This window comes from Helianthus annuus, chromosome 15 (genome assembly GCF_002127325.2).
Source record: "Helianthus annuus cultivar XRQ/B chromosome 15, HanXRQr2.0-SUNRISE, whole genome shotgun sequence".
Lineage (NCBI taxonomy): Eukaryota > Viridiplantae > Streptophyta > Magnoliopsida > Asterales > Asteraceae > Helianthus > Helianthus annuus.
In genome coordinates this window covers 106,040,105-106,066,538 of record NC_035447.2, presented here as the reverse complement: position 1 = coordinate 106,066,538, position 26,434 = coordinate 106,040,105, and the positions used below count along the sequence as shown (strand labels likewise).

At 36.4% G+C, this 26,434-nt stretch overlaps 3 protein-coding genes and 1 long non-coding RNA gene across 10 annotated transcripts; 2 read left to right on the top strand and 2 right to left on the bottom strand.

Annotated features, from left to right (window-relative positions):
• The first annotated feature begins 233 nt into the window (after positions 1-233).
• LOC110912094 lies at positions 234-6,910 on the top strand. 3 transcript variants are annotated; one of them, XM_022156764.2, is made up of 16 exons: positions 235-594; positions 727-777; positions 1,329-1,535; positions 1,626-1,724; positions 1,801-1,856; positions 1,953-2,064; positions 2,203-2,382; positions 3,126-3,353; positions 3,493-3,687; positions 3,988-4,158; positions 4,221-4,295; positions 4,382-4,648; positions 5,409-5,507; positions 5,605-5,993; positions 6,462-6,494; positions 6,671-6,910. In XM_022156764.2, coding segments are annotated over exons 1-16 (2,259 nt in total). In that variant the 5' UTR covers positions 235-498; the 3' UTR covers positions 6,672-6,910. The 3 variants fall into 3 exon arrangements, with proteins under 3 accessions (XP_022012457.1, XP_022012456.1, XP_022012455.1); XM_022156763.2 differs by having other exon boundaries at positions 4,218-4,295; XM_022156765.2 differs by lacking the exon at positions 727-777 and having other exon boundaries at positions 234-594; positions 4,218-4,295.
• A 905-nt stretch (positions 6,911-7,815) lies between these two features.
• On the bottom strand, positions 7,816-9,217 carry LOC110912093. The gene is made up of 2 exons (XM_022156762.2): positions 8,911-9,217; positions 7,816-8,696 (listed from the first exon to the last, which is right to left on the bottom strand). Exons 1-2 carry the CDS (start codon positions 9,194-9,196, stop codon positions 7,915-7,917), a joined length of 1,068 nt encoding a protein of 355 aa, XP_022012454.1. The 5' UTR covers positions 9,197-9,217; the 3' UTR covers positions 7,816-7,914.
• Positions 9,218-12,040: 2,823 nt separating this feature from the next.
• Positions 12,041-17,584, top strand: LOC110912091 (serine/arginine-rich splicing factor SR34A). Of its 5 annotated transcripts, XM_035984754.1 has the most exons (18): positions 12,041-12,180; positions 12,288-12,358; positions 12,434-12,509; positions 12,588-12,661; positions 13,339-13,532; positions 13,608-13,887; positions 14,027-14,153; positions 14,242-14,307; positions 14,418-14,492; positions 14,585-14,717; positions 15,655-15,701; positions 15,769-15,826; positions 15,965-16,014; positions 16,101-16,157; positions 16,312-16,445; positions 17,029-17,100; positions 17,192-17,234; positions 17,326-17,584. In XM_035984754.1, the coding sequence occupies exons 7-18, from the start codon at positions 14,067-14,069 to the stop codon at positions 17,338-17,340; spliced, it is 837 nt and encodes a 278-aa protein (XP_035840647.1). In that variant the 5' UTR covers positions 12,041-12,180; positions 12,288-12,358; positions 12,434-12,509; positions 12,588-12,661; positions 13,339-13,532; positions 13,608-13,887; positions 14,027-14,066; the 3' UTR covers positions 17,341-17,584. The 5 variants fall into 5 exon arrangements, with proteins under 5 accessions (XP_035840647.1, XP_035840649.1, XP_022012452.1 ...); XM_035984756.1 differs by lacking the exons at positions 13,339-13,532; positions 13,608-13,887; XM_022156760.2 differs by lacking the exons at positions 12,434-12,509; positions 12,588-12,661; positions 13,339-13,532.
• A 414-nt stretch (positions 17,585-17,998) lies between these two features.
• Positions 17,999-19,844, bottom strand: LOC110912092. Its single transcript, XR_002577687.2, has 2 exons — positions 19,459-19,844; positions 17,999-18,893 (listed from the first exon to the last, which is right to left on the bottom strand). It is a non-coding gene; the product is annotated as an uncharacterized LOC110912092 (long non-coding RNA).
• Positions 19,845-26,434: the final 6,590 nt, after the last annotated feature.

Genomic DNA, 26,434 nt, shown 5'->3' with positions numbered 1-26,434 from the left:
AGGCGAGTGTATCCCGATGTGGTGAATTTCGCCAGTAGCCCATTTGGAGGATTCGTTGGCCGTTCAAAAAAAAGAGATGGGTTACGTGGCACTAACATGGAGGGTCATGGTGGTCATGAGGGTCATGACCACACCCTATAGCCTAAAAGAAAAAGGAAGTGTGATACACTATCACCATAAAGGCGCGTGGCGTAAAGGTGATCCTAAATCCGGCATGGATATAAATGGCGGGAGCTCATCCTCCGTCAAACTTTCCCCCAATCATCTCTCCACATATACACACACTACACTATACCTATATGTCTTCTTTCTTCCACAATCCCCCTAATTTTCACTCCAAAATATTATCCTAAAACCCTCAATTCCATCACTCTACTCAGATCCCCCTCAATTCACACTCTTCTACCTAGGGTTTCATCATCCCCACTCCATCTGATCTTACCGTTAGGGTTTCCGCCGCCTAATCGGAACCACCGCTGGCCGTTTTTCCGATCTCCGATGGACGCGGCCGCTAGTGTTGCTCCGATGTCGGTGCCGTCGTCTCAATCTCAGTCCTCTCGGAAAGAATGGCGTGTTGTTTCCGATCATCATGAGGTAATTTGTTTAGATTAACAGTTAACGCTTAAACACTCGCTGTTCACTATTCTAGAACTATTTTAGCGCTAGTTTAGGGCTAGTTTAGGGCTTAGGGTTTTGTATTTACTTTAGTTTGTTGTTTACGATCAGGATTTGGACCGTGTGAAGCTAGGGCAAGGTGATGAGAGACTGATTTATGAGGTATGATTGTGTTAGAATTGAAGTTTTGAGTTGTGTTATTGATTTATTTTAGAGTTTTTAATTAACTGTTAGTGGAGGTTTTGATCATTAGCTAAAGACCGATATTTGAGATACCGTTATTGCGGTGGGATATCGGTAATTTTAGCATCATGCTAAATATTAGCAATTTAACACTAGCAATTCAGCATACCTTCTACCATTAACAAATTAACCTTTTGCAACTTGCAAAACACCAACAATTGTAGCAAGTAGCAACTGACTAAGACTTAAAACACTAACATTTAACACTAACAACTAACAATTAAGACTTAAAACACTAATAGCAACAATAAGAAGAAAGACTAATGGTTGAACTAAGAAGAAAGGTACTGATATCGAGAATATCAGTGATATATCGGTCAAACATCGGTCAATATCGCCGATATTATGACCGATATTTTGCACCGGTATCTCGGCAGGTGACCGATAACCGATATATATTACTGATATGTCGGTGATATATCGGGATATTAACTACATAGATCCTGAGTGTGAATTTTGTGATTGTTAAGGTGCATCAGCGAAGCGAACCAATTACGGTTAGTGGAGGTTTTGAACAGGAGTTGCGTTTGGATGATGTTGTGAAGCAAAGGGAACAGCTTCAGGATTTGGAGGTTCATATCAAAGCTAGGCTTATAGCTAGATCGGAAGTGATGGGGATGCAGGAGCGGTTTGATTCGCAGATTAAAGAGCACATTGCGTCAAATGTCAAGCTTGAGGTGTGATAGATTGTTTTAGTTGGAAATGTTGTGTTTTGTATACTACTTTACATGGAAGTTTGTGGCTTACTAGAATGTTTTTGTATACAGGAACGGCTACATGAAAGGGAAAAGGCTATAATGGACTTGCAAAGGACTGTGGATGATAAGGATAAAGAGCTTCATGTGATTAAGTTGGAACATGAAGCGGTATGTGCTTAACGTTTGTTGTGTTGTTTTTTTAATTCATTGTTGTTTATATAGTGGTTATCTTGCATTGTTATAGGCATGGGCTAAAGAGGACCTTTTACGTGAGCAAAATATGGAACTTGCAACTTTTAGGTACATCTAAAAACCCCTATGTATTTTTTTCACATTTTGCGTGCATGGATCAAGTTTGATGATCGTGAATCTGAGTTGTGGTATATGCATTTTCAGGAGAGAACGTGATAATTCGGAAGCTGAAAGAGCTCAACATCTTAACAAAATCCATGAATTACAAGAACACGTTCAAGAAAAGGAAAGACAGTTTTTAGAATTGCAGGAACAGGTACTGTATTTGCTATTTGGTTTTGTAATATAGAATGGTACAAGAAACATCACAAAGCTTGTTTGTTTGATTGATTTGTGGTCAGAATGTTAGATTTATTCTCTCTTTGCTTGTCGTAATTTATGTTATCTTTTGCAGCATAGAGTTGCTCAAGAAGCTATCTTATATAAAGATGAACAAATAAGGGAGGCTCAAGCTTGGATTGCAAGAGCTCAGGAGATGGATGCTTTGCAGTCAACTACAAATCACTCATTGCAAGCTGAACTGCGAGAACGCACAGAACAATACAATCAGCTCTGGATTGGTTGCCAGAGACAGGTTTGTTAACATATCAAAGCATTAACTACAGTTCATACTCGGATAGTTATAGCTGGTTGATTATTTCACACAAATGTTGGCTATGGTTATTGGCTTATTGCTAAATAATCACTATTAGATAGAGGGGTCAGTTTTGACAAATTTACTTGTATGTAGACAGATTTTGCTGTGTTTGTGGGTATGTGTGTTTTTTAGAATTTTTTTAAAATCTCAAATGGATCACATGCATCAAATAAGTTGAAAGTCTTCACAAATTTGTTTCTTTTTTTTTTGAAAGGTAAACTTTTATAAAAACACAACCGGCACGAACCTATGTCTCCAAGGAAGAGACATAGACCCGGCACCACAATACGACAAATTTGTTTCTAATACATATAACCTTTTAAATCGTGTTTATCAAAGATTCAGATTGTTAATCGAAACAGTATTGTGTCTATAATCGTTAGAATATTAGATTATTGTTGTAACAATTTTGTTTTTGTGATTATAACAGTACACAATAACTAAAAAACAAAAAAAAGGACAGGTTTTTTTAGCTCAATTGTACTTGACCTGTGTGAACTCATACCTGCTTGATTTGTTCATCTTCTTGCCAGTTCTTTCATCAGACAATGTATGACATCACCATGTGCATTAGGAGTTTATATTAAGTAAATAGTTCATCTTTAGCAGTTAGTATATTCTTAATAGCTAATACTGAATCACGACATAATAACATGTATTATGGTATTAATATGTGTTAGTTTTCTGAGATGGAGAGGCTTCATCTTCACACACTACACCAGCTTGAGATTGAGTTATCTGAGGCAAGAGAAAGAAGTGGAAATAATTCGACACGCGCTAATCAAACTAATGCAAGGGAAACATCTCATTTAGTGCATGGAACTGGAAGCCAATTGGAAGCTAGTGTAGGAACCAACCCTGATGGTGATTCAAGGAGTCTCCAAAATGGCGATGCTGTCCCTTCACAGGTATCTTTGATGTAATATTCATTTCACAAGGGATCTTCATTTTTTTTTGGTTTCAAGTTAGGGTAAAAGCTATATTGACTTATTTCAAGTCATATCATTGGTTTATTCGCATCAAGAATGTATTTTTGACTTATCTCAGACTGAGGATACTCCTACTGTTCAAATGGCCTCAAAGTCGTTGCATGGAATGCCGACTTATTTTCCATCTGGACAACTGCATCCGTTTATATTCCATCACCCTCAGAATGTGAATTCCCATCTTGTTCAATCTCATGTTGGCCAGTTCCATTCTGTAGCTGCAAGTTCATCTATCCCACATTGGCAGAATCAACAGGTACATTGATATTTATAAAAACGGGCAAGTTCTGTAAATATGATTAAAATTTTAGTTAAGTATACTACAATAATAATAATAATTAATTAATAAGAGAATTTTGGGTGACACATGCGTTAACCGTGGACCTGTTTTGAGTATTTGATCCATTTTTTAGCTATTTTTATTTAATTTTACCTGTGGTAGATAAAACAATAACCCACAGTAATCCATTTTTTAAGTAAATGAAATTGCCACCTTAAGATTTCTGATGTTCTCAACCATTATCTTATTTACTTTTATTTTTTACTTTTCTTTCAGGCTCTCTCTGAAGTTTTACAGATGCAAAACCATGAACAACATCCTTCCCAAAAAGATCTCAGTCTTTTGAGACCTGAAACTAATTATGATTATGAAGCATCTGTAAACGGACAAACTTTGGGTTCTGATTTTTTGAATGTCGTTCCATCTTCAACAAATGAGACAGAACAGGTATTATGACATATTTTGTTTTATTTTTGTTGGATCAAATTATAAATTACATTTTACAGCAGAGTTTACAACAAATCACTTCTCAACTTCATGGCTCTTTGCGGTTAAATCATTCTGACAACGACAGTGCACATCAGGTTTGTTTTAATAACTGTTTCATTTCACAAGATCACTGGTTTTAACTTATAATATGTTATGCTGATCTTCAATTTGGAAAACACAGGAACACAATGTAAAGTTTGTGTCTAATCATAAAGTTGAAGCTCAAAATTCTGGCACAGAACAGCGCGGTTCTGCTGCCATTGCATCTCAAGGTATTCAGGCAGTAAAGATCAGTGACGTCACACCGAACAAGGTGGATAGCGTTATAGGAAATAGTTTCTCAGTAGGAAAGACGGCAGAGAATCTATTTGACGAAGAAACTTTGCTAGCTTGTGTTGTTCGCACAATTCCACCTGGTTCTGGTGGAAGAATACAAATCAGCTCAACGGTTAGTAACAGTTTCATCAGATGGCTATTTATAGTTTTGGTCGGGTAACAGTTGACTCGGAGGCCTTAGTCTGTTTTTACCTTTGTAGTTCTTTTTTTATAAATTACTGATATGTTAATTATGACTACTGAAAGAATTGTTTTTACAATAATTTTATTAAATCTTACAATAATAACAAGTTAGAAGGTTTTATGCACTTAAAAATACCGTGGGTGACTTTCTAAGGGGGTTTAATCTGGTCACTTTGCAGCAAAGATTTTGTATTTGACCTGATTGACATCTAAGCAGTTACTGCGGTAAAAAATCAGATATCGGTCAAAGACCGATATACGAGATATAGGTTATCGTGGTGGGATATCGGTAATTTTAATATCATGCAGAATTTATATGTATAGCAGTTTAACACTAACAATTCAGTATACTCTCCTACCATTAACAAATTAACCTTTTGCAACTTGCAAAACACTAACAATTAACAATTAAGACTTAAAACACTAATAGCAACAATAACAAGAAAGATGAATAGAAGAACTAAGAAGAAAGGTACTGATATTGGGAACATCGGTGATATATTGGTCAATATCGCCGATAATATCAGCACCGATATTTTACATGGGGATCGATAACCACATGTTACCGCTATTAACTGCATAGATTGACATAAATACAACCCAAATCAACTTGTTTGCAAGTAAGTGGATTAAAATAAATTGTAGTGTGATTAACCGTTGTTTTCTTGTTATTCAATACCTTTTGACAGCTTCTTAGTCGGCTCACAAAAATGCTGGCCCCACTACGTTGGTCAGATTACGAGAATAAACATGGAAAACTCGATGCTTTTTTGCGTGGTCATCCTGAAGTAAGCAAGCTCATGTTGTCTTGACAGTAAAAAGTAAAAACTATATCATGTAATTTCTAGCACGAGTAACGTAAGTTATATGTATATTTTTTTTCAGTTGTTTGTCATTGAAGGGGATTATATTCAAGTGCAAGAGGGTGCACAGGAAATCATAGCTGGTATGGTGGCTCGTGCAAAAATCCGTGCGGCCACTGTTGCTGCTTCTCACCCATCATTACTGTCTTCTGTTGCTGTCACCCCTATGGCCCAAACCCGACTAAAGCAGGGCCCGTCTGTAAATTCATTTTTTAGTGAATCGCATCACTCGAATGGTGTTTCGTTTAATCCTGTAGGTGTGAGAGTTTTGAGCAAACATAATGATCAAGTGAAACAAATATTGGTGAATGGTAATGGAACAAATCTTGATAGACCTAATTTGGGGTCTCAAGGCAAGGTTATTAACAGCGGGAGGCCTGGTTCTAATTACCATGGGAAACAGCAGGGCAGGTAATGTTTTATTTGACTTTTTGTACAGGTTAAAACAAGTCATTTACTTGGTATGGGCCGAAACGGGCCGGGCTGGGTTGGCCTGCATAGGCCTTATTTTCCATTAGAAAAGTGTTTTTTTTTTAATATGTTAGGACTATAAAAGCTGAAAAGTATTTACTACGATAATGATCTAAATATCTGAACAGAATGATTTTTGGACAATTTTCAACTCTTTTGTTATGTTTGACTTATTTGATCCAAACCCATATCGCTAACCTTTTTTTTTTTTTATAAATATCTTGACCCGTTTTGAGATAAAACACAACCCATATCGATCAATTTGGATCATAATTAATTTGGTCTAAATTTTAAATAGGACAAATTATATATCTGTGTGGTTCAGGAGTTCTTTGACACTGTAATTTTGACTGATTTACACAATTACAGTTGGTAGAATCTATTATGATGTCTACTTTGTTGTTACAGGTCTACTGGGGGTCTACTTGGTTCCAGAAAATAGTGAGTACATTTGCACTTTGATTTACTTTTAGATTAAATGTATAGCATGTTGGTCATAGGCTCATAGCAAGCACACAAATTTACGTCATGAATCAAATGACTTCATGCCTACTTGTCTCTATGTAACTGAATTTTATATATATACACTTTTTTTTGTTTTTGTTTTGAACCAACAGGAGATTCTGGATTTTCGAAACAATTTGGCGGGAAAAGGGATTTTGCTTTTTTGATGACAATGCATGAACTGTTTTTTTGGTGTTTGCACGATTCTGAATAGAAATGGAATTGTAAACTGGGATTGAAACCGGAAATGGAATTGGAACTAGAATTACAGTTTAAGCTTATTTATCCTTTTGTTGTTAGAATGATCGCCGTACTATGCTTTCTCATTTCAATGGATTAAAAGTACTCAAGCTTTTTCGTCTTTGCCACATTTAGCGGTGGCAAAATGTACGGTTTGGAAAACGGGTCACTAACACGGTTGGGTAGTAACATAGTTTGATTTTCGGGATGATCACATGTCCCAATTCTTGAATTTTTTCATCTAGCTCTTCAGCATGAATGCTGCTGTGCTTATTTTTGTTATAAATACAAGAAAGTTGAGTGTTATATTGTTTGTTACTTGTTAGTGATGCCCAGGGTCCGGATTGGCTGGTTTTGATGGTATTTTTCGCCAAATTGGTTTAGTTAACGACTAGCTATGTCACTAAGGGGCTGTTTGGCAACTTCTGAATAACTAAGTGCTGAACCAGTAAGAGGTCTGAACCATTGAGTGCTAACCATTAAGAGGTCTGAACCATTAAGAGGCAGTATAATGCGTAACCGTTTAGAGGCAAATGTCTAATCAATTCAGATTAGAGGTCTTAACCATTCACACTTAGTATAATGCTTAACCATTCAGAGGCAAATGTCTGAACCATTCCGACATGTGCTCGTGAAACAAACGGTCTGAACCATTAAGAGCCCCATTAAGAGGTAAACAAACAACCCCTAACTTAAATATGATATCACGGGCCCATAACCAAACTGAGACGAAAACTGGTTCAGAAGTCCTAGTGAACCCAATACAAAAACCTACAGAAACTGATAAATAGTTGATCACGAAGACCACTTTTCAAACATGACACATAGTTGGAAAAATAATATATCTTATATTATTTACGTTTATCAACTACATTTTTTAGAGGAAATGTCAATTTTTAAATAAAGTAAATTAAATCTTCGGTTACTTCTAACCTGGATGAATCGGCTGATTTAACTCGGTTTCGCGGGTTGCGATAGCATACAAATTGAATTTTTATAGTGACTTGTATATATAAATAACAAGTACAAAAGTGAAAGACAATAAAAGCGCATACATTTGTTCACAAATTAATCAAAGCAAATAATCAGACAACAAACACTAAATATTAAAACACTATTATTTCTTGCATGCAATTCCATCCCCTCCACCTTGGCACTCTAGCATGCCATATTCCGTCATTAGCAAGTCATCTTCATCCTTGATATTATTAGGAGAGAACACGCAAAGGGCACAATCTGTTGCAAGAAGTGAGCTAGTCTTATACTTGTCATCACCCCCAATTACCGGCATTGCCACTCCTGGTTTTGCTGGATTTTCAAAATCAGGACGGTAAGTTCTACCGAGAATCCCTTCAACATTAGATGACAACCCAAAGAATCGGAATTGTACTTCCAGATGTGCAAAACTATCATTTGAAGGAATCTGATAATTATGTATCTTACTATCTTCTTCTGATACTGGAATCACATTAACAAATATTTCTGCAAGATTAGGTATAGTGATCGTTAGACTATTGGTTGTTGAAGTCCTTTCAACTTGTATGTCTCCTTCTGTCGAATTCCATTCAGAAGAATCACCTTCCGGAATGATCAATTCTATTCCATCGTGTGATAACTTTAGGTGATCAACATTATCATCCCATTTTTCGGTTCTTGTCGCTTCAAGGGTGAAGTCATGATGACCAAACTTGAGACCCAATGCTTGGATCCATGTATAGTCGCGAGTTCTACCTTCAGGTCTAAGTCCAATAAAACGTGCGTTGATTTGAAGATTAGTATCAGATATCAAGCTGAAATGTTCGTTGCTCCTTCCATGAAAGTAGAATACAATTCCATCACCACCTATGAATCGTGGGTCATAACACGCAGCTCCGGGTCCATTACAGTTTGGTTTACGTGCTATAAAATAGAAATAGATAAATAATCATTTCAATATGTAGATATACTATCATCCACTTTAAGCTTATACCTTAATTTCTTGTTCTTTATGCTTAGTATATAAGAACTAAAAATCTAAAATTACAAATCATTTACAGTATAACACACATATAGAATTTTCAAAATGATAATTTTAATAAAATATTGAAAATATAAACAATACGTTATTACTTACATTTGCACACGGCCTCGCATTTGGGTGAGTAACAATCAAGAAAGCAAGCTTTGTCTTTTGGGTTCTTCGGCTTAACTTTTGGGCATTCTACGGGGCATGTGATGCGCTTCTTGAAACACTTGCTTTTACGACTCTTACAGGTTAAAATCTCTTGTACGGGTTTGACGGGTTTTGGAGGCTTAACACGCTTAACCTTATTGCCAGATGCAGCTTCGGTTACCAATGATGCCAACATCGCATGTAAAAGTAAAATCATGAATAAGGTTTTAACACCTAGCATCTTCATTTCTTGTTTTTTTAAATACAAAAGAAAATATGGAATGGTGTAATAAATAGATCATGTCCAAGCTCTATATATACAAGTGTACTTGGTGAGTTTGCAACTAATTTTGAAAAATTTAAATGTTCCAAGTTGTGTTTGGCCAAGTTTGGTTTCAAAGAGTTCTTGAAGTCAATACAATAGTGTTATACCACCAAACTATAACTGCAATATTTTTTTTTGAAGTTCACTGATTTAAAGCCTAGGAATGCACATAACATCAAAGGTCAATTATTTTTTTTTAATATATTATTTGCAACATTCTTTTAATCTGGTAGCTTGATATGGTTGTTTTGAATTTAAACATTATATTGTAACTGATGGCTAAGGATGAAAGGTATTCGTGCAACTGGATCAAATACTCGAAACATATATCGTACATGGAATAACTAAATTGCTACAATAGGTCGCGCATTGCGGCAGTAACATCTTAGTTATTTATAGTTGGCGGCACGCTATGTGATGCGTTAACCATATGAAAACGCATGTTTCGACGAATCCAATCTACCTTAGTGTAACCTATATAATGGTTGCGCTTACAAAAGAAACGACATTAAACCCGAGTTGGTTCGTTTAGTGAGGGTTCCACCTAACCACTACAACACCCTTGCCATTGCATCAAGACTAAACGACGTCAAAACGTACAGTAACTCGAATCTATATCGTCAAATGGAGACCGTTTTATTATAAATCATTTAAAATCTTTAATCATATAAACTATACTATGATACAAACGTGTTTAAAAACCCATAGCCCTTAAGACTGTGTTGTCGAGTGCGAGGAGGGGCACCAAAAGTAGCTACATTATCACTGCAGGCGTGATACACCGCCACACATGAATGTGGGAGGGGATGGGGGCGTCGGCACAAAGGCCACTATGGGCGTGGAGTCAAAGTTGTTTAATTTAATTTAGAAGATCCTTCGGGCAAAGTGACAAAACACGAGAAAGCGTGCATTGACAACCAACACATGTTTATCTCATTTGTTTTTGATACTTTTGGTTTCCTTGCGACAGAGGTTGTGGAACTACTTAGCCGAGTCAAAAGGGTCATGCATAGTAATATTATGACTCCGAGATCTATGAATCTAGTTTTTAAAAGACTTGGTTTTGCTATTAAAAAGGGGTTAGCGGCGCAGTTTGCCGTCCGTGTACTTTATATTTCGATGTAATTTCCATTTGGAGAGTTAATAATTTACAAAGAAAATAATAATAATAATAATAATAATAATAATAATAATAATAATAATAATAAAAACAACGTATACCTCAGTCATCTAGAATCATCTCAAGAGACTCAACCCAACATCACATTTCACCTCTCTGTAACACATGTAACAAGTGTGAAAGATGAAACCCTAAGGGTCTGTTTGGTATGTGGTAATGAGATGAATGAGGGAATGAAATGGACAAGGGAATGAAATGGACGAGGGAATGAAATGGATCATTATCATTTCATGTCCATCTTTGGTTACCATGTGAGAATGCAATGAATCATTACCTTGTGTTGTTTGGTAGGCAGAAAACACAAAGAAATAAAACCGATGATAGGTGGCGGCGGTGGTAGTGGCGTGGGCGACAGTGACGGGTGGTGGCGGCGGCGGTGGTGGTCGGTAGCGGAGAGTGACGACGATGATGGGTGGTGGTGGTGAGTAGCAGCGGCGGGAGGTGGTCAGTGTTGGCGCTGGTGGTCGGCGGCGGTGGAGACGCCGATGGTGGATGGCGACTGCGGTGGGTAGCAGTGGTCGGTGGTGGCGGCAAACGGTGGCCTAGGTCGGTGGTGGCGCCGATGGTCAGTGGCGGAGGGTGACGACGACGGTGGTGGGTGGTGGTGACTAGGGCTGTAAACGAACCGAACGTTCAGCGAACAGTTCGTGAACCGTTCGGCGGGAAGTTCGTTTATGTTCGTTCGATTAGCTTAACGAACGAACACGAACAAAAAATTTTGTTCGGTTAGCTTAGCGAACGAACACGAACATAGGTCTCGTTCGTTCGACTGCGTTCGTGAACGTTCGGTAATATGTTCGGTTACGTTCGTCCGTGTTCGTTTGATTATATTAAAAAATTAATATATAATTAACCATTTATCTAAACATATTGAAAACATAAAACCCTATTTTTTTCTAAGTTAGCTAAAATTTGGACATGCTAAAACATTTTTTGGGATAATTATGTCTAAGTTAGTTAAAGTTGATTCATCGTTTGGTGGTGTATTAGACTTCTTGTGTTTTGATTTATCATTTGATGGTTGTATTTAACTACTTATATCCAATGTTTAAGTATAACAATATTTTTATTTTTTTATTTTCAAGTTAAATGTCCGTTTGCGTTCTTTTGTGTTCGCTTGCGTTCGTTTGTGTTCGAGACCGTGAACAACTGAATTTCCTTAACGAACGAACACGAACATAAACTTATGTTCGGTATGCGTTCGTGAACAGTTCGCGAACATGTTAATTCCCTTAACGAACGAACACGAACATGGCCTTGTTCGTGTTCGTTCGGTTCGTTTACAGCCCTAGTGGTGACGCAGGAGGGCGGTTGTCAGCGGCGGGTGTTGGCGGGTGGTGACGCTGGTTGACAATGTTGATGATGAAGGATGAGTAAAAATGAAATGGAAAAAAAAAACAGGGGTTGTGGTTAGAATGAATTTGAGAGAATTGAATTACTTATGTAATAAGTGATTTCATTACCTTAACAAAACAAACACATACTTTTTCATTCCATTGTAATAGTCTATTCCGTTTCGCTTCTTATTCATGCTACCAAACACTACCCAACTATTTACATAATGATTTGAAAAAGGTTGGAGTTTGGGCCGTGAACAATGAGCCCACCAAGCCCACTAAGCCCCAAAAGCAAACCCTGTGTTTTTTCTAGCGAGCAACAAAAAGAACGTGAATCGGGAGAACACAAAAGACGAAAACCGTTTTGCACTGCCGCTCAATTAGCTCAGGTATTTGCTTTATAGATCTACCAATAATTTCACAAATTTTCCATGATTTCATTCAATATGCTCAACTAAATCATTTTCAATTTTTGTGTATCCGATTTGAATTACAGCATCGTTCGTGTCCGTACGTCGGCGAAGCAATTAGAAACCCTAGCTGGTGTCACGTGTCACCAGCATCAAAGTAAGAGGAATTCATCATCATATGTTCACGTATTCTCATATTATGATGTTAATTGTGTGGTTTATTGATTTATAGACCTGTGTTTTAGCTTCTGGAGCTGTAATTGTTTTAGGTTTTTTGGAGTTTTAATTGTTGCTGACTCAATTGCACGGTAGAATTATCTGAAATGTTGTTTTGGTTTTCAATTTATGGAAATTTGGAACATAAATTTGTTTTATGCTTTTGTTAGGTTTAGAACGCATATGTGGTGTTCTGGAGTTTTTCAACCCTAAAATATTTTTTTTTTAACTCAACAATTGACAGGTATTTTGATATACATGGAATAGTAGAGTTGGATAATGATTTCTAGGGGTGTGAACGGTTCGGTTTTAGGTTTTTGAAAACCGTTTTGTTTCGGTTATTTCGGTTTTAGCAACGGTTCGGTTTTTGAAACAAATTACGTAAGATTCAAAAGTTAAAAGTATAATTCAAAGTTTAAGAATCTTTCTTAAATGTTTACATTTAAGTTAATATATTTAGTCTTTTTAATTAATATATTGTGCACATAAACCTAACCTTTTAATCTATTTTAATGTTTCTACAAAGTTAATGATAAATAAACATGTTAATGTTATTATTATAAACATTTAACAATCAAGAATAAAATTAATAATTCTTAGTAGCATGGATTTGGCATACGAAATCCGAACCAAAATTTTCGGTTATTGGAAATGGTTATCCGAAATCCGAACCAAAATTTTTGGTTATTAAAAATCCGAAAACCGAACCAGCGGATATTGTTTCGGTTCGGTTTTTTCGTTTACGGTTCGGTTATTTCGGTTTTCTGCTCACCCCTTGATTTCAGTAGTGTATGAGCTAAAGCTTCGTTCAAAGTGTTTTTTCTACTCTATAAAGCCATCTGCTACGGTTTTGATCCAAGTTTAGAGATGCATACATTACATGTATTTTGGTAATTGCTTTTAAAATGTTTCTTCATGCAGCTTCCAGAAAACGAACCAACATTCAGGAGGAGAAAAACTAGTTTATCTTGAAACAGATACATAAATATTTGAATCTTGTTGCAAATAAAGTGTAAAAAGCAAAGTACTTCATAAATTATGTTCACTTCAAAACAAATGAACTAGAGATCTCAAAATGATATCTGGGTGGATATTCTACATTTCAGTAAAAACAAGTATGAATAAGGTGAATAGATTAAAACATGGTAATTTTGCATCATCTTATAACCGAGATGCTTTGTTTATGATAGATGTCAAGCGCTTGGACAAATATGAGCTATGGAATCTTACATAAGGGTGTAAATGAGAATTAGGAGAAAACGGTTTGGAGTTGGGGTTATATAAATATAATTGGACCTTGGACCCCAAAATTTGTTTCCAAAATGTATAGCTGTGCAGCACATTGGCGCTTTTGAGCAATTTTAAAGGATTTGGGGAATTTTATTTCAAATATTATAGCTTTGGAACTTCATGGACTGCATAGGCCTTGGAGCTTGTGAAGCACAGCTCTTCATAAGGAGTGCTTTTTTGGTTTGATTTAATTCATTTTTTGTTAATCGTTCGTACCGCATGGCAGTAAAAATTGTATACAACTAGTTATAAACTAGGAAGCATTGCTTGTATCTCTCGGTGAGTTGTGATTAATTTTAGTTATGTTATTTTCTTGCAGTCTTGGGCTAATCTACTGAGCTGTTTCTTTGGAACTGAAAATGAGTAGCCGCTTCTCGCGTATGATTTATGTTGGAAACCTGCCTTTGGATATAAGAGAGAGGGAAGTTGAAGATCTTTTCTATAAGGTTTGTTTCAATGTCTCTTTTCTTCCTCTTTTCATTAAAGCTCAAGATTGTGTTTATTTTTAATGCTGCTGGTTTTTGCTTCGTTCAGTATGGACGCATATTGGACATAGAATTGAAGATTCCACCTCGTCCTCCCTGTTATTGTTTTGTGGAGGTAATACACTAAATTTGGATTTCATTCTTTTAATTTCTTTCATTTGTCTGGAGTAATAAGTTTCAACATTTATTTTGATTTCTGACTGGCCGATGTTGTTTAAATTGTAGTTTGCAAATGCACGAGATGCTGAAGATGCCATTAGGGGCCGTGATGGCTATAATTTTGATGGTTGCCGCCTCAGGGTACCACAAAACTTCGATTAATTTATTGTTAAACTTGTGATTAAATGTCTTTCTATAATATCTAAAAACCTTTGATATGCCCTTTGGTGCAGGTTGAGCTTGCTCATGGTGGCCGTGGACAATCATCTTCAGGTGATGGCCGTGGCAGTGGCGGTGGTGGTGGTCGGGGCCGTGGCGGAGGTGGCGGTGGACGTTTTGGCATTTCACAACGTTCTGAGTATCGAGGTGAGGCCTGAAATTTAATTATAATAAACCAACAAAAAGATTTTAGAGGTGGCAACAGGTGTGTCTGTCAAACAAACACAACACAATTTGCCTGTTTATATATATTATTGTAAGGATCAAATACAAATGGGACTTAACATACAAAATGGCCCTAACATGAGAAGTGAAGGAATCTTTTTTTTTCGATTTTTTTTCCATCTACTTAAGTATGATGTTTAATTACAAAATGTAAAAAACAATTCGTGTTTTTACACTAGTGTAAAAGCACGAATTATGTAAATACTGAGTAATTATACTTACTCTAGACTCTAGAGTAATTACATGATTACTAGTATAAAAGCATGAATATTTTTTTTAGATTTTAGGACTAAAATACGTGCTTGACAAGAGGGTAGGGGTGAGCAAAAGGAAAAACCCGACCCGACCATTACCCGACCCGACCCGACCCGAGAACCGATCAAACATAAAATATAGAACCAATTCACTACCCTAAATATAGGGTCGGTTCCGATCCATAGGTCCAAGTCGGGTTTCACCATGAAAAGAACCGAGAACCGACCCGACCCTATTTTATATGAAAAATTGGAACCGATCTAAATACCTAAGTACTTAGGTTCGGTTCGGGTCGGGTATATTTTCGGTTCGGTTCTCGGTTATTTTCGGTTCGGACCTAAACTTGCTCACCCCTACAAGAGGGGAATAAATTAAAAAAAAAAAATCTCTCCTTACACATCTCATGTTAAGCCCAATTTGTATGTTAAAACCCATTTGTACCGGAACCTAACCCTATATATATAGACACACGCACACATGGTTGAATTTGTCCCTCTAATAAACTATAGTATCAGGGGATGCAATGTCTCAGTTGTGTTTTTTTTGACACGTTCATTCTATAGTCAGTTAATATATTCTTGCGACCTTACCTTTCTTATGGCAGTTATTGTTCGTGGGCTACCATCATCTGCATCCTGGCAGGATCTTAAGGTAACATGTTTAATGCCTAATTTTTATTCTTGCTGCATTATTAACTGGAATGATTTTTTTTTCTCAGGATCACATGCGTAAGGCTGGTGATGTATGTTTCGCTGAAGTTTCCCGTGATAGCAAAGGTATAATTTATTATTATGATTTTGTTTTTATTCAAATCCATTTAAATCGCAAAAGGTGGAAATTTGATTCATTTGTATATGAACGGATCTATATGTTTTACATGTTATTTGTCATGGATTTCTTATTTTAACATCTAGGGACATTTGGCCTTGTTGACTATACCAACTACGAGGACATGAAGTATGCTGTAAGTTGGTGAAATTTTTTGTTTAGAGTACCTATAATGTTTTTAATGTACATGTACGGTCTATTCAACTGTCCTTTGTTGCTTAGATACGGAAGCTTGATGACACTGAGTTCAGAAACCCATGGACAAAAACTTATATCGAGGTTTGTTTTTTGCTGATCTGAATCTCCCGTTTTAACTATTGAAACATGTTGATTGTATGATACACTTTTTTCTTAATCCTGTTTTACTGTAATGATGAAAGATTTTTTACGGTCTTCGATAGTTCGATTAAAATATATTTCAAAATGGGTCCAGGTAAGAAAGTATGATAGGAGTCCTTCTAGGAGTCGGAGCCGGAGCCGAAGCAGAAGTCGTAGCCGAAGCCGAAGCCGTAGCAGAAGTCGAAGCCGAAGCCGAAGCCGAAGCCGGAGCCGAAGCAGAAGCAAGAGGTATGAATATAGGATTAATTTCATATATAACCTTACAAACTTGAAAAATTTCTTATATACCCGACCAAAACTAAAAATATCATTTATGCCCTTACAAAATAGGTAAAATACCAAATATACCTAATTTATTAAAAACAATCTAATAAATAATCATTTTACCCTTATTTTTTAACTTCAAGTTTTCATATATGCTCATCTTTTAACTTCGTATTTTTCTATAACACATTTTAAGCTTAAATTTATTTTTACCCATTTTTATTTATTTATTTTTTCATAAACAATAGTATTCTTCATGTATAATATTTAAGCTAAATAAAATAAGCTGGAAATGAGTAAATATAACATTTAAAGTTAAAGGACATGTATGAGATTTCAAAGTTTTAGAAAAATAAGGGTAAAACTGTCATTTATTAAATTGTTTTTAATGAGTTGGGTATATATGATATTTCAACTACTTTGTAAGGGTATATATGATATTTTGCAAGTTTGTAGCTTGTTGGGGTATATATGAAATTGCCCCATGAATATACAACTTTTTTTGTTAATTTTATTGTTTATTTAGTTTAAATGTTTTTTTATAAAGTAAATCCTTGGAGCGACCAGCGGCAAAATCACCATCAAAGTCTAGATCAGCTTCTCCTGTGAAGTCGCCAAGGTATTACAATCTAGCCTCTACTCACACAAGTACAGTCACACACCCATACAACTGCTCTATAACCCGTCCTTTTATCCAAACCTTGTCGCAGAGCCAGGTCAAGGTCAAGGTCAAAGTCACCAACTCCACGGAAGGTATAACGCAATTCTCGTGTTCATGTACATGACTTACGAAATCACTTATAACTGCATCTAATTCTGTTTTCGATATGTTTTTTTTTTTCAGGAGGGAAGTCCCTGAGCCAATGTCAAGCCTTATCTGTCTGTGTTCTGTCAGCCTTTATTGTTTTATTAACTAGTTAATTGGTGAATCATACATCTAGATGTCTGAACCCCTTGATGTTTGTTTGTTTGTTTGTCTGTGATACTTGTGAGAGAGACTTCTACTTGCATTTCAATTGGACTCATAATATATGTAATACCAGACTTTTGTTTGATAAACCGGACCGGGGCTAATCGATATAATCGTAAGCCGGTTGTTTTGAGTGGGGTCTCTTACTTCGTAAGTTTTAAAAACTTGCCAAATGAAAAACAAAACCATTTTACTCCTTTGCCTTAGTTTGTTTAGGTCGTTCTCGCAAGGGTTGTTTCTCCACTTTGCATCGCCATTGTCGCATCACATCTCCCTGCTTCCTTTCCAACCAAGAACCGCAGGTATGTTTAACTTCTTTTGCTAATTGTTATACAACGGGTTGCTTTTAATTTTATTATTGGTACGCTTGGTTTTTTATGGTCTCATAAACATGGAATTAGTATCGTCTTTGTATGGGTTAATGGTCTCTGTCTTTCTTTGATTTTATGTTCTTAAATGTTAAGTGACCAAAATGGAAGTGATAGGAAGCATGATAATAGTTGTAACTTCAATATCAAGCCTACTATTTTATGCGTAGTGACCAAAATTACGAGGCATTATTATAGACTAGCATTTCCTTAGTTGAGTATGTACACAAGTTTATTTTTACATACATGACTTTCAATCATACATATTAACATGGTATTAAGGAAACACTAGTCTGATCCTCGGGGGATAAACCAAGAATGTTTCGACTGGGGGGCTTTCTCTTCTGATCTTCATGAGCTCAAATCCATTGGAGATGAATCCGGAAAACTAGAACCACCGTGACAATCGTTACGATAAGGACATGTGGGGGGTTCTTCTCGTAACCGTTTTTTAGCGTGAGAATAAGCAAAGTTCTTTCTGGAGAGTATGCAGTGAGAGCGAGAGTAATGAGATCGGAATCATTAAACTATTGGAGTGTGGTATTTATATTCGAATGGTTGGAGAAGGAGAGAGGCTGATTGGACAAGATGTCAACGTCAAGGAATATCCCTTTGGTCCCATCTGTCGTGATAGTTAGTGCCCGTAGAGGTACAAGTACGGTCTTGCACCGTAATTGGCTACATGTTGATTTCGGAATGTCCTTGTCTCGTCGTCGTCCGTCGTTGGTGGAGGTGGATGAGAGATTCTGTTGTGGCGCACGTTGATTGTCCAGACATCATTGTCGTCTGTACTTCTTGTTTTTTGCACGATTGCACATCGTGGGGATCTTCCGGTACAGTAGCTTGCGGACGCTGATTGGTCGCAGGTCCCTTCACCCCGTGCTATGTGTTTCCTCTGTGCTGGCATAGCATCGCGCCCGCGGGAGTAGTCTGCATTGGAACGTTGCGACTAGCTGAGTGTTTCTGGATTAAGTGTGGGTATGGTCGGGCTCGCGGGGTGTTATGGACCATACCCCTTTAGTATTTAACATTTTTGGTTTTCAGGCAGCATGGATTGTGAGCAACACAAAGCACCTGCATAAATTTGAATTGTTCAAAGAAATGGCGTAAAAAAGAATTAGGATTAGTTGGATGCAAGAAGGTGTTAGAAAAACATTTCTTGAAACATGTGTTTATAAAATGACACTCCATGGGCGTGAAGGTAGCAACCTTAAACAAATATCATGGAAGAATGTAGCGTAAAATTGAAAACATAACACTATTTCATAGCGGATCAACGTCAACCAAATAACCACTATGATTATTTAGAATCAAAATTTACAGCTTGGTCAAAGCTTAATAACAAAGCTTAATATAGATGAAGGTACTTCGAATGACTTTACAGTTGGGGCCATCTTCTACACTTCCACATTTTTCTAAGAAAGTGTGTGACCACAATTTCAATGGTGGTGAAGATATCGAATGCACTCAAATGGAACCCTCGACTCAGGGGTATTAGGGAGGAGTCATCCGATTGGTCTAAAAATAAAAGGGAACCGCCGACTCATGGCGTTAGGGAGGAGTCATTTGTTCGGTAGGGGAAACGAAAAGATAAGGAAACATTAAATTCGAAGCTAATAGAAGTTGGGGACCATATTACCAAGGTGGCAAAGATGTTGATTGAGAAATACAATCTTTCTAATGATACGAATGCATGCATGGAGAAGTTGAGGATATTGGGATGAAGAGAAATTGATGCTAAATATCAAATGGCGCTTTTGCTTTTTGGTGAAAGTGTTGATATTAGGAAAATGTGGTTAGGACTTCAGCCACACACTCGTGAGTTATGGGTTAAGAAAGCGGGAGCGAAACATGGATTGTTTTGATTTTGTGTGAAGGATAGAATTTTGTGGATGTTATTCTATCAATCAATTTTTGGATACGATGTTGTCGATGTTATGAATGTTTCTTAGATGTTATGTTATGAATGTTTTTCTGGAATGTAACATAACATCCACAACATCTTATCTAAAAAACATGTATAACATAACATCCACAAAATCTTATCTAAAAATCCTATCTAAAAATCCTATCTATCACACAACATCTTATCTAAAAATCCTATCTATCACACAAAATGTTTTTCTGGAATGTAACATAACATCCACAACATCTTATCTAAAAATCCTATCTATCACACAAAATTAAAACAATCCAAACTTCACTCCTACATTCTTAACCCATAGCTCACAAGTTTGCGGCTGAACTCGTAACCACGTTGTACTAACACCTTGAGTCTAGGGTTCTCTTTTATTTTTAGACAAAACGGATGACTCCTCATTAACACGTTGATACGAGGGTTTCATTTGAGTGCATCTGATATCCTCAAGTCCATTTAAATTGTGGCTAGATATTTCATCAGAAGGAAAGGGTGAGGAAGTGTTGAAGATGTCCCCAAACTGTCTTAAGGCATTTAAGGTAGAGCCCTCAAACAACTGAACACAAAGCTCAGGAGTAAGAAAGTGACGAACTTCTCAAAACTTTTACGCATATGTTGGACCGTGTAGACAAAATAGTATAAAATATATTAAGACTGTTGAAATATAATAATAACCTATTATTTAGAAAAAAAGAAATACTTTTATCTCAATTTTGTCATTTCTTCAGACAAGTTAAAAGTGTTTGTTACGGCTTATAAATGTCGTTGGTTTTGTTTTTAAGCTTTGACCAAGCTGCAAATTTTGCTTTTAAATAATGATAACGGTTCTTCATTTGTTGTTGATCCACTATGAAATTGTGTTCTGATTTCAATTTTTCCGCTACGTTCTTCCATGATATTTGTTTAAGGCTGCTTCCTTCACATCCATAAAACGTCATTTCATGAACACATGTTTCAAGAAATGTTTTTTCAGCACCTTCTTACTTCCAACTAATCCTAATCCTTTATTGTGTCATTTCTTGAATAATTCAAAAAAAAAAAAAAGGAAACAACTAAAGGTTGAATAAATTATGTTAAATACCATGTTCATATGTATGATTGTAAGTTATGTATGTAAAAAAGAACTTGTGTATATACTCAATTAATGGAATGCTATTATATTATTATGCTTCCTCTGCATAACATAATAGCCTTGATATGAAAGTTACAACTATTATCATGTTTCTTACTACTTCCATTAACATTTATTTAGCAAGTTACTAACAATTTTTTTTTTTTAAATAGATCTTAAAACATGACAGAACAGACCATTGAACCAAACAAAAAGAATAGTAATAGCATGTTTATGGGACCATAAAAAAAGGCAAATCTACTACCAATAAAATTAAAAGCAACCTGTTTTATAACAATTAGCAAGAGATCCAAATTTGACTTTTGAGGTCAAAATTCACAACTTTGACAAGCATTTTGTTTACAAGTTCCTGTTATAAAAATATGTTTTGAAATAGTGCCGGAGCCAGAAATTTTATCTTATGGTGTCATTTTTTATGGATACCCGAGTTTGTAGTAACCCAGAGTCGAACTTTTTGGATCGGTTCGGATCTAGTCGGGGTAAATCTGTTGGGTCAATTTAGAGAATGATGTTATCAATTATGACGGCTTTAGTTTAGCATTTTATTGTTTATATTATGTGGCGTTTTTAGTTATTTTAGTCGTATGTTTTAGCGTTTTTATTGGTTCTCCAAGCAAGAGGCGGCTTGCTTGGAGGACAAGGCTCAAGGGACTATATATAGATTACTACACCACATTTGTGAAGTGTGCATTTGTGAGCCACCACCCCGGGAGAGCTCACCCGGGGTGGATGATTATCTTTTGTATTCTCTTATCACAATCAATGAAAACATCTATCTTTCTTGATTAAAGTTTCTATCTTTCTTGATTAAAGTTTCTATCTTTCTTGATTGTTGTTGGCTCGAATCACCCGTCTCCATATTATTTACCAAATCGAAACTGAAATCGGATCGTTCGGACCTATCAAAATCACATAATAAAAGCAATTATCAGAGTACAAGTGCAATGTCATTGAATAAAAACACATAATAAAATTACAAAGTCATTTGAAATATATAAAAATGCATTTAATAGTTGCTCTGTACGCATTTTCATTTTTTGAAAACGATCCATAATGTTTTCAATGACAACTTGCAAAAAAAAAAAAAACCTCTTTTTCATTATAACAAACAAGTGCAAGCATCATTCAAATGGTCATCAAACATCCTATTAGGTTAAACAATTGAAACAAAACCAATTAGACATGGGGGCTATAATGCTTACTTGATTAGAAAAATAAAAATTAAGCATGTAATTTTAATGATTTAAAGTATACTAATTAAATTCAAGTAACTGGGCTTAATTTTTGAAATATAAATTTGTTTATTATGTAATTCTTTTACAAGAAAACAAAACAATGGTGTCGCTCGAATTTTTCCTATTATACGTTGTATTTGCTACACAAAATTCAATGGTGTCGGACGACACTGAAGGATTAATCTTGATATAAGAAGGAGTAATTAAATAGTTAGAGATAATTATTAGTTTAAAGTATTATGTTTATCTAGTTACTTTATTAATTGGTTAACAAGTATTAGAATTGGTATTGGTTTAGGATAGCTTGTTTAGCAAGAAATTAGTTTAGTATAAATAGATGGGTTAGGTTATGTAATTACTTGGATGTTTTGTTTTGTTCTTTATTAATATATAAAAGAGTCGTGAGGAGTTCTCACAAAATCGTTGTGTTGCTGCGTTTTTTATCCAGTTGATTCCAACAATTGGTATCAGAGCGTGTAACGATCAAGCGGGAGCAAGAAGAATCAAAGCAAATCAACCCGGTGAAGTCGAAAACCTTCGTGGATTGACAAGGAGAAAGAAGTCGAAAACCTCCGTGGATTGACAGAGAGAAGAAGACTCGAAACCTAAGTGGATCGAGCAAGGAAGTCGAAGCCTAAGTGGATTGACAACGAGAAGAACGAAGACTCGAAATCTGAGTGAATCGAGCAGAGACGAAGACTCGAAATCTTAGTGAATCGAGTAGAGCGGTCGAAATCTTAGTGAATCGACGGAGAGGTGTGAAGGTAGGTTGCAATCCTAGTGAAGCAACCAAAGAAGAAAGAGTTTCGGTGATCAGATATCTGGAAAAGTAATAGTAACTCAACGTAGAAGGCGAAACTGCATATTAATTTTGTAAGTCGGTTTAATTTTGTCCCCAAGGCGATGAGCTAGGCCGAATGAAACCCTTATCCAAGAGTTCTTGTAGTTGCGAAGATAGTTCTTCCAGTTCTGATGGAGCTAAGCGATACGGTGCACGAGCTATTGGTGCTGCTCCAAGAGCTAGTTCGATTTGGAATTCGACTTGGCGATGAGTTTTTGGGTTGTTGCCGTTTACGACTTAACGTGAAGGAAAAGAAAGTGGAATAATAAAAAAAACAAAGTTTACTTGGAAAAGGAGTTTTGTTGGTTACGTGGGTGATTATTAGAAAAAGAGAATATAAACATTATTTGTTTATTAGGTTGAACGTAGTGGGCGCCATGTAGCGCCGGAAATGGAGTTCGCGCCCTTATAGCGCCGGAAACACCGCCCCCAAGGGCGCCATGTTTCAGAAATTGGGGGGAGGCGCTATTATCTTCGCGGCGTTATTTGTTGTTTGGTTAATCATTTGGCCAATCAAAAATGAGAAGAGTTTTTTATATTAATTAATAAAACTTAAAATTATTAAATAGGTAATGATGGGTAGGGGCTTTATGACTACGGCCTCAAATTGCATAACGCCCCATAAAGCCCCGGGGTGACGTGGCACGACACGTGTCGCATAACGCCCCCGAAAGGGCTTTATGACTACACATGGCCTTAGTTTGGTGGCAAAACTAAAGCAAGGAATAATTAATCTGGAAATCCTAGTTGGTTTCTTTGAAAGTCAATGCACCATTAAAAACACAAACCAACATATTTTCGGTGAACAGTCGATCGAAGAAATAAAAGATAGGTGAAAGATGGCAGGAGAACAACCAGTTAATACGGGAATTGTTCAGGTACGAGAAAACAACAATACCTCGTTTCAAGTTCCACGATTGACGTCAAAGAATTACAACATTTGGACTATCTTGATGGAGTCGGTATTAGACGCTCAAGGACTTTGGGAGGTGATTGATCCGGTAACAGGTGATGCCGTGGATGAGAAGAAAAACAAAGTTGCTAGGGCGGTTATTTTTCAAACGCTACCAGAAGACATACTTTTACAAGTTGCTAAAACCGAAGTGCGAAAGATATTTGGGAAGCTTTACGAGTAAGATTTCTTGGCGCTGACAGGGTTCAAAAGGCTCAATTGGCTTCGTTAAGGAGAGAATTTGAGCAGCTTCGAATGAAAGAGACAGATTCTATAGAAAACTTTGCTGGAAAGATAAGCGGATTTGTTTCAAGATATAGCAGTCTTGGGTCAAGTCTTGATGATGAAGCAATAGTTCGAAAGTTGTTAGATTCTGTACCAAAGAAGTATCTTCAAATTGTTGCTTCTATTTAGCAGTATTCAGATATCGAAAGCATGCCATTTGAAGAAGCAATAGGTAGGTTGAAAGCCTATGAGGAACGAATCAAAGAGCAAGATGAGACGAGTGATAATGATCAAAGTAAGGTATTATTATCTAAAACTGATGGTCAAAGTTCTAATGCCAATGGACAAGACTCTAAAGCCGATGGTCAAGAGAAGAATGAAGAGTCTGGTTGTAAGTGTTGTGGACGAGGATGGTCTAGCCAAAGTGATCGTGGAAGAGGTCGTGGTCGTGGTCGAGGAGGACGATACCAAAGGGATAAAAGGTTTATCGTATGTTATAGTTGTCAAGAAAAAGGTCATTATGCAAGTGAATGTCCTAAGAAGGAGTCAAAGGAAGAAGTAGCAAACTTGGCCGAAGAGTATGATCCGTCACTATTTTGAAGAATAACGTGTCCATATCAAGATTAAGGGGGTGAATGAAGGATTAATCTTGATATAAGAAGGAGTAATTAAATAGTTAGAGATAATTATTAGTTTAAAGTATTATGTTTATCTAGTTACTTTATTAATTGGTTAACAAGTATTAGAATTGGTATTGGTTTAGGATAGCTTGTTTAGCAAGTAATTAGTTTAGTATAAATAGATGGGTTAGGTTATGTAATTACTTGGATGTTTTGCTTTGTTCTTTATTAATATATAAAAGAGTCGTGAGGAGTTCTCACAAAATCGTTGTGTTGCTGCGTTTTTGATCCAGTTGATTCCAACAGACACCGTTATTCAAAGTGTGGCTCCACCACTATTTTGAAAGTTAAATGTATTTCGAAAATGTTTTACATCCATTATTCACATAATGTTTACTTGTTTACTATACTAGTATGAGTTTGCATGTTTACGAGATTACATGCTTATGAGTTTACGAATTTACAAGTCTACGAACTTACAAGTTTACCAAATTTAAATGCTTACTAGTTACAAGATTTTGGAACCTATGGCATTATAGTCTAGTGGTATTTTGGGGGTGCGATAAGGCTTATGACCATTAGGTGATGGAGAGTGTGAAACCCGAGTGTAAAGTGTTTAAATTGCGTGTCTTATTGTGTTTTAAGCGGTTATTTATTGCGAATGTGATAACTACGAAAGTTTGTGGTTTTACAGGTAAAGCGCGTAGTACGGCAAGTTAGAGAGCGTAGCCTACGGTAGTTATATGGCAGCCGTCAAAGACATCATGCAGACTTCGAGATTGAGGGGAGGCCATTATTGTTTGAATAGAAAAAAAATCTAAGTCACATCATAAAAAAACATCTTGGCATCAACACTAAAGAATCAACACGTGAGGAATTCTTAATTATCATTATTCCAACATATAAAGTCAACAATACATCATCTCTTGGACAACACATGAATTAGAAGAGGGTTTTGACTTTGATCAACACAACATCACGTGACTATTGAATCCATACATACACATGTGGGCTTGTGGATGCGTGGACTTCTTGGAGTGGGCCGCATATAGGATTGGCAGCCACCATCCACGATTTTGGGCCCATGATCCCAATTTCATCCGTTACCTACGAAATATTGGCAGCCATTTACAACATTCTTGACTGACGATTTTTTTGGCAGCCAATGGATGATGATTATTATTCACTTCTAAAAAGGATCGAGATCACCTATCATTATAATCGAGGGGGAGGCAGCCGACATAGGCAGACACACAAGGAGGTTCGAACAAAATCACGTGAGGGTTTCAAGGGTCACAACCGACATGCGCGGCTAGTCTCCTCGGTTTCACCCCGGTGTAGATGTTGTAAGATTTCTAGGGTTTATACATTTGTATTTTAATTTGGTTTTGTGATAAATTATTTAGTATTTGAAACTTATGATAATTGTCGTGCATTTGAATTAAATTTGTGAATTGTCGAACGATGATAAAGTTATGACTTTGCGAAATGAATTTGTGCACTTATGCCTTATCGTAGGTTAGGATTTACATGTCCGAGGCAACGAAGTACATTACGGTCCGTTGTCTATGACGTTGATAGCAATTGGCACCTAAGCTTCGTGATAGTAATCCGTTGATCACTATATGCAATTGAATCAAGTTAAAACATGTAGGAACCCTAGGTCTTGCAATTATCGAACCGGGTGTGATC

What these genes read in the sequence shown, in the direction of transcription:
- LOC110912094 (XM_022156763.2), top strand. Translation starts at nt 499, where the DNA reads ATGGACGCGGCCGCTAGTGTTGCTCCGATGTCGGTGCCGTCGTCTCAA. An exon ending in ATGAGAGACTGATTTATGAG is followed by an intron (nt 778 to 1,328) that starts GTATGATTGTGT and finishes GTGATTGTTAAG; the next exon opens with GTGCATCAGCGAAGCGAACC. An exon ending in CAACAAATGAGACAGAACAG is followed by an intron (nt 4,159 to 4,217) that starts GTATTATGACAT and finishes TACATTTTACAG; the next exon opens with CAGAGTTTACAACAAATCAC.
- LOC110912093 (XM_022156762.2), bottom strand. Translation starts at nt 9,196, where the DNA reads ATGAAGATGCTAGGTGTTAAAACCTTATTCATGATTTTACTTTTACAT. An exon ending in ATGCGAGGCCGTGTGCAAAT is followed by an intron (nt 8,697 to 8,910) that starts GTAAGTAATAAC and finishes TCTATTTTATAG; the next exon opens with CACGTAAACCAAACTGTAAT.
- LOC110912091 (XM_022156759.2), top strand. Translation starts at nt 14,067, where the DNA reads ATGAGTAGCCGCTTCTCGCGTATGATTTATGTTGGAAACCTGCCTTTG. An exon ending in TTGATGGTTGCCGCCTCAGG is followed by an intron (nt 14,493 to 14,584) that starts GTACCACAAAAC and finishes CCTTTGGTGCAG; the next exon opens with GTTGAGCTTGCTCATGGTGG. An exon ending in AGCCGAAGCAGAAGCAAGAG is followed by an intron (nt 16,446 to 17,028) that starts GTATGAATATAG and finishes TTTTTTATAAAG; the next exon opens with TAAATCCTTGGAGCGACCAG.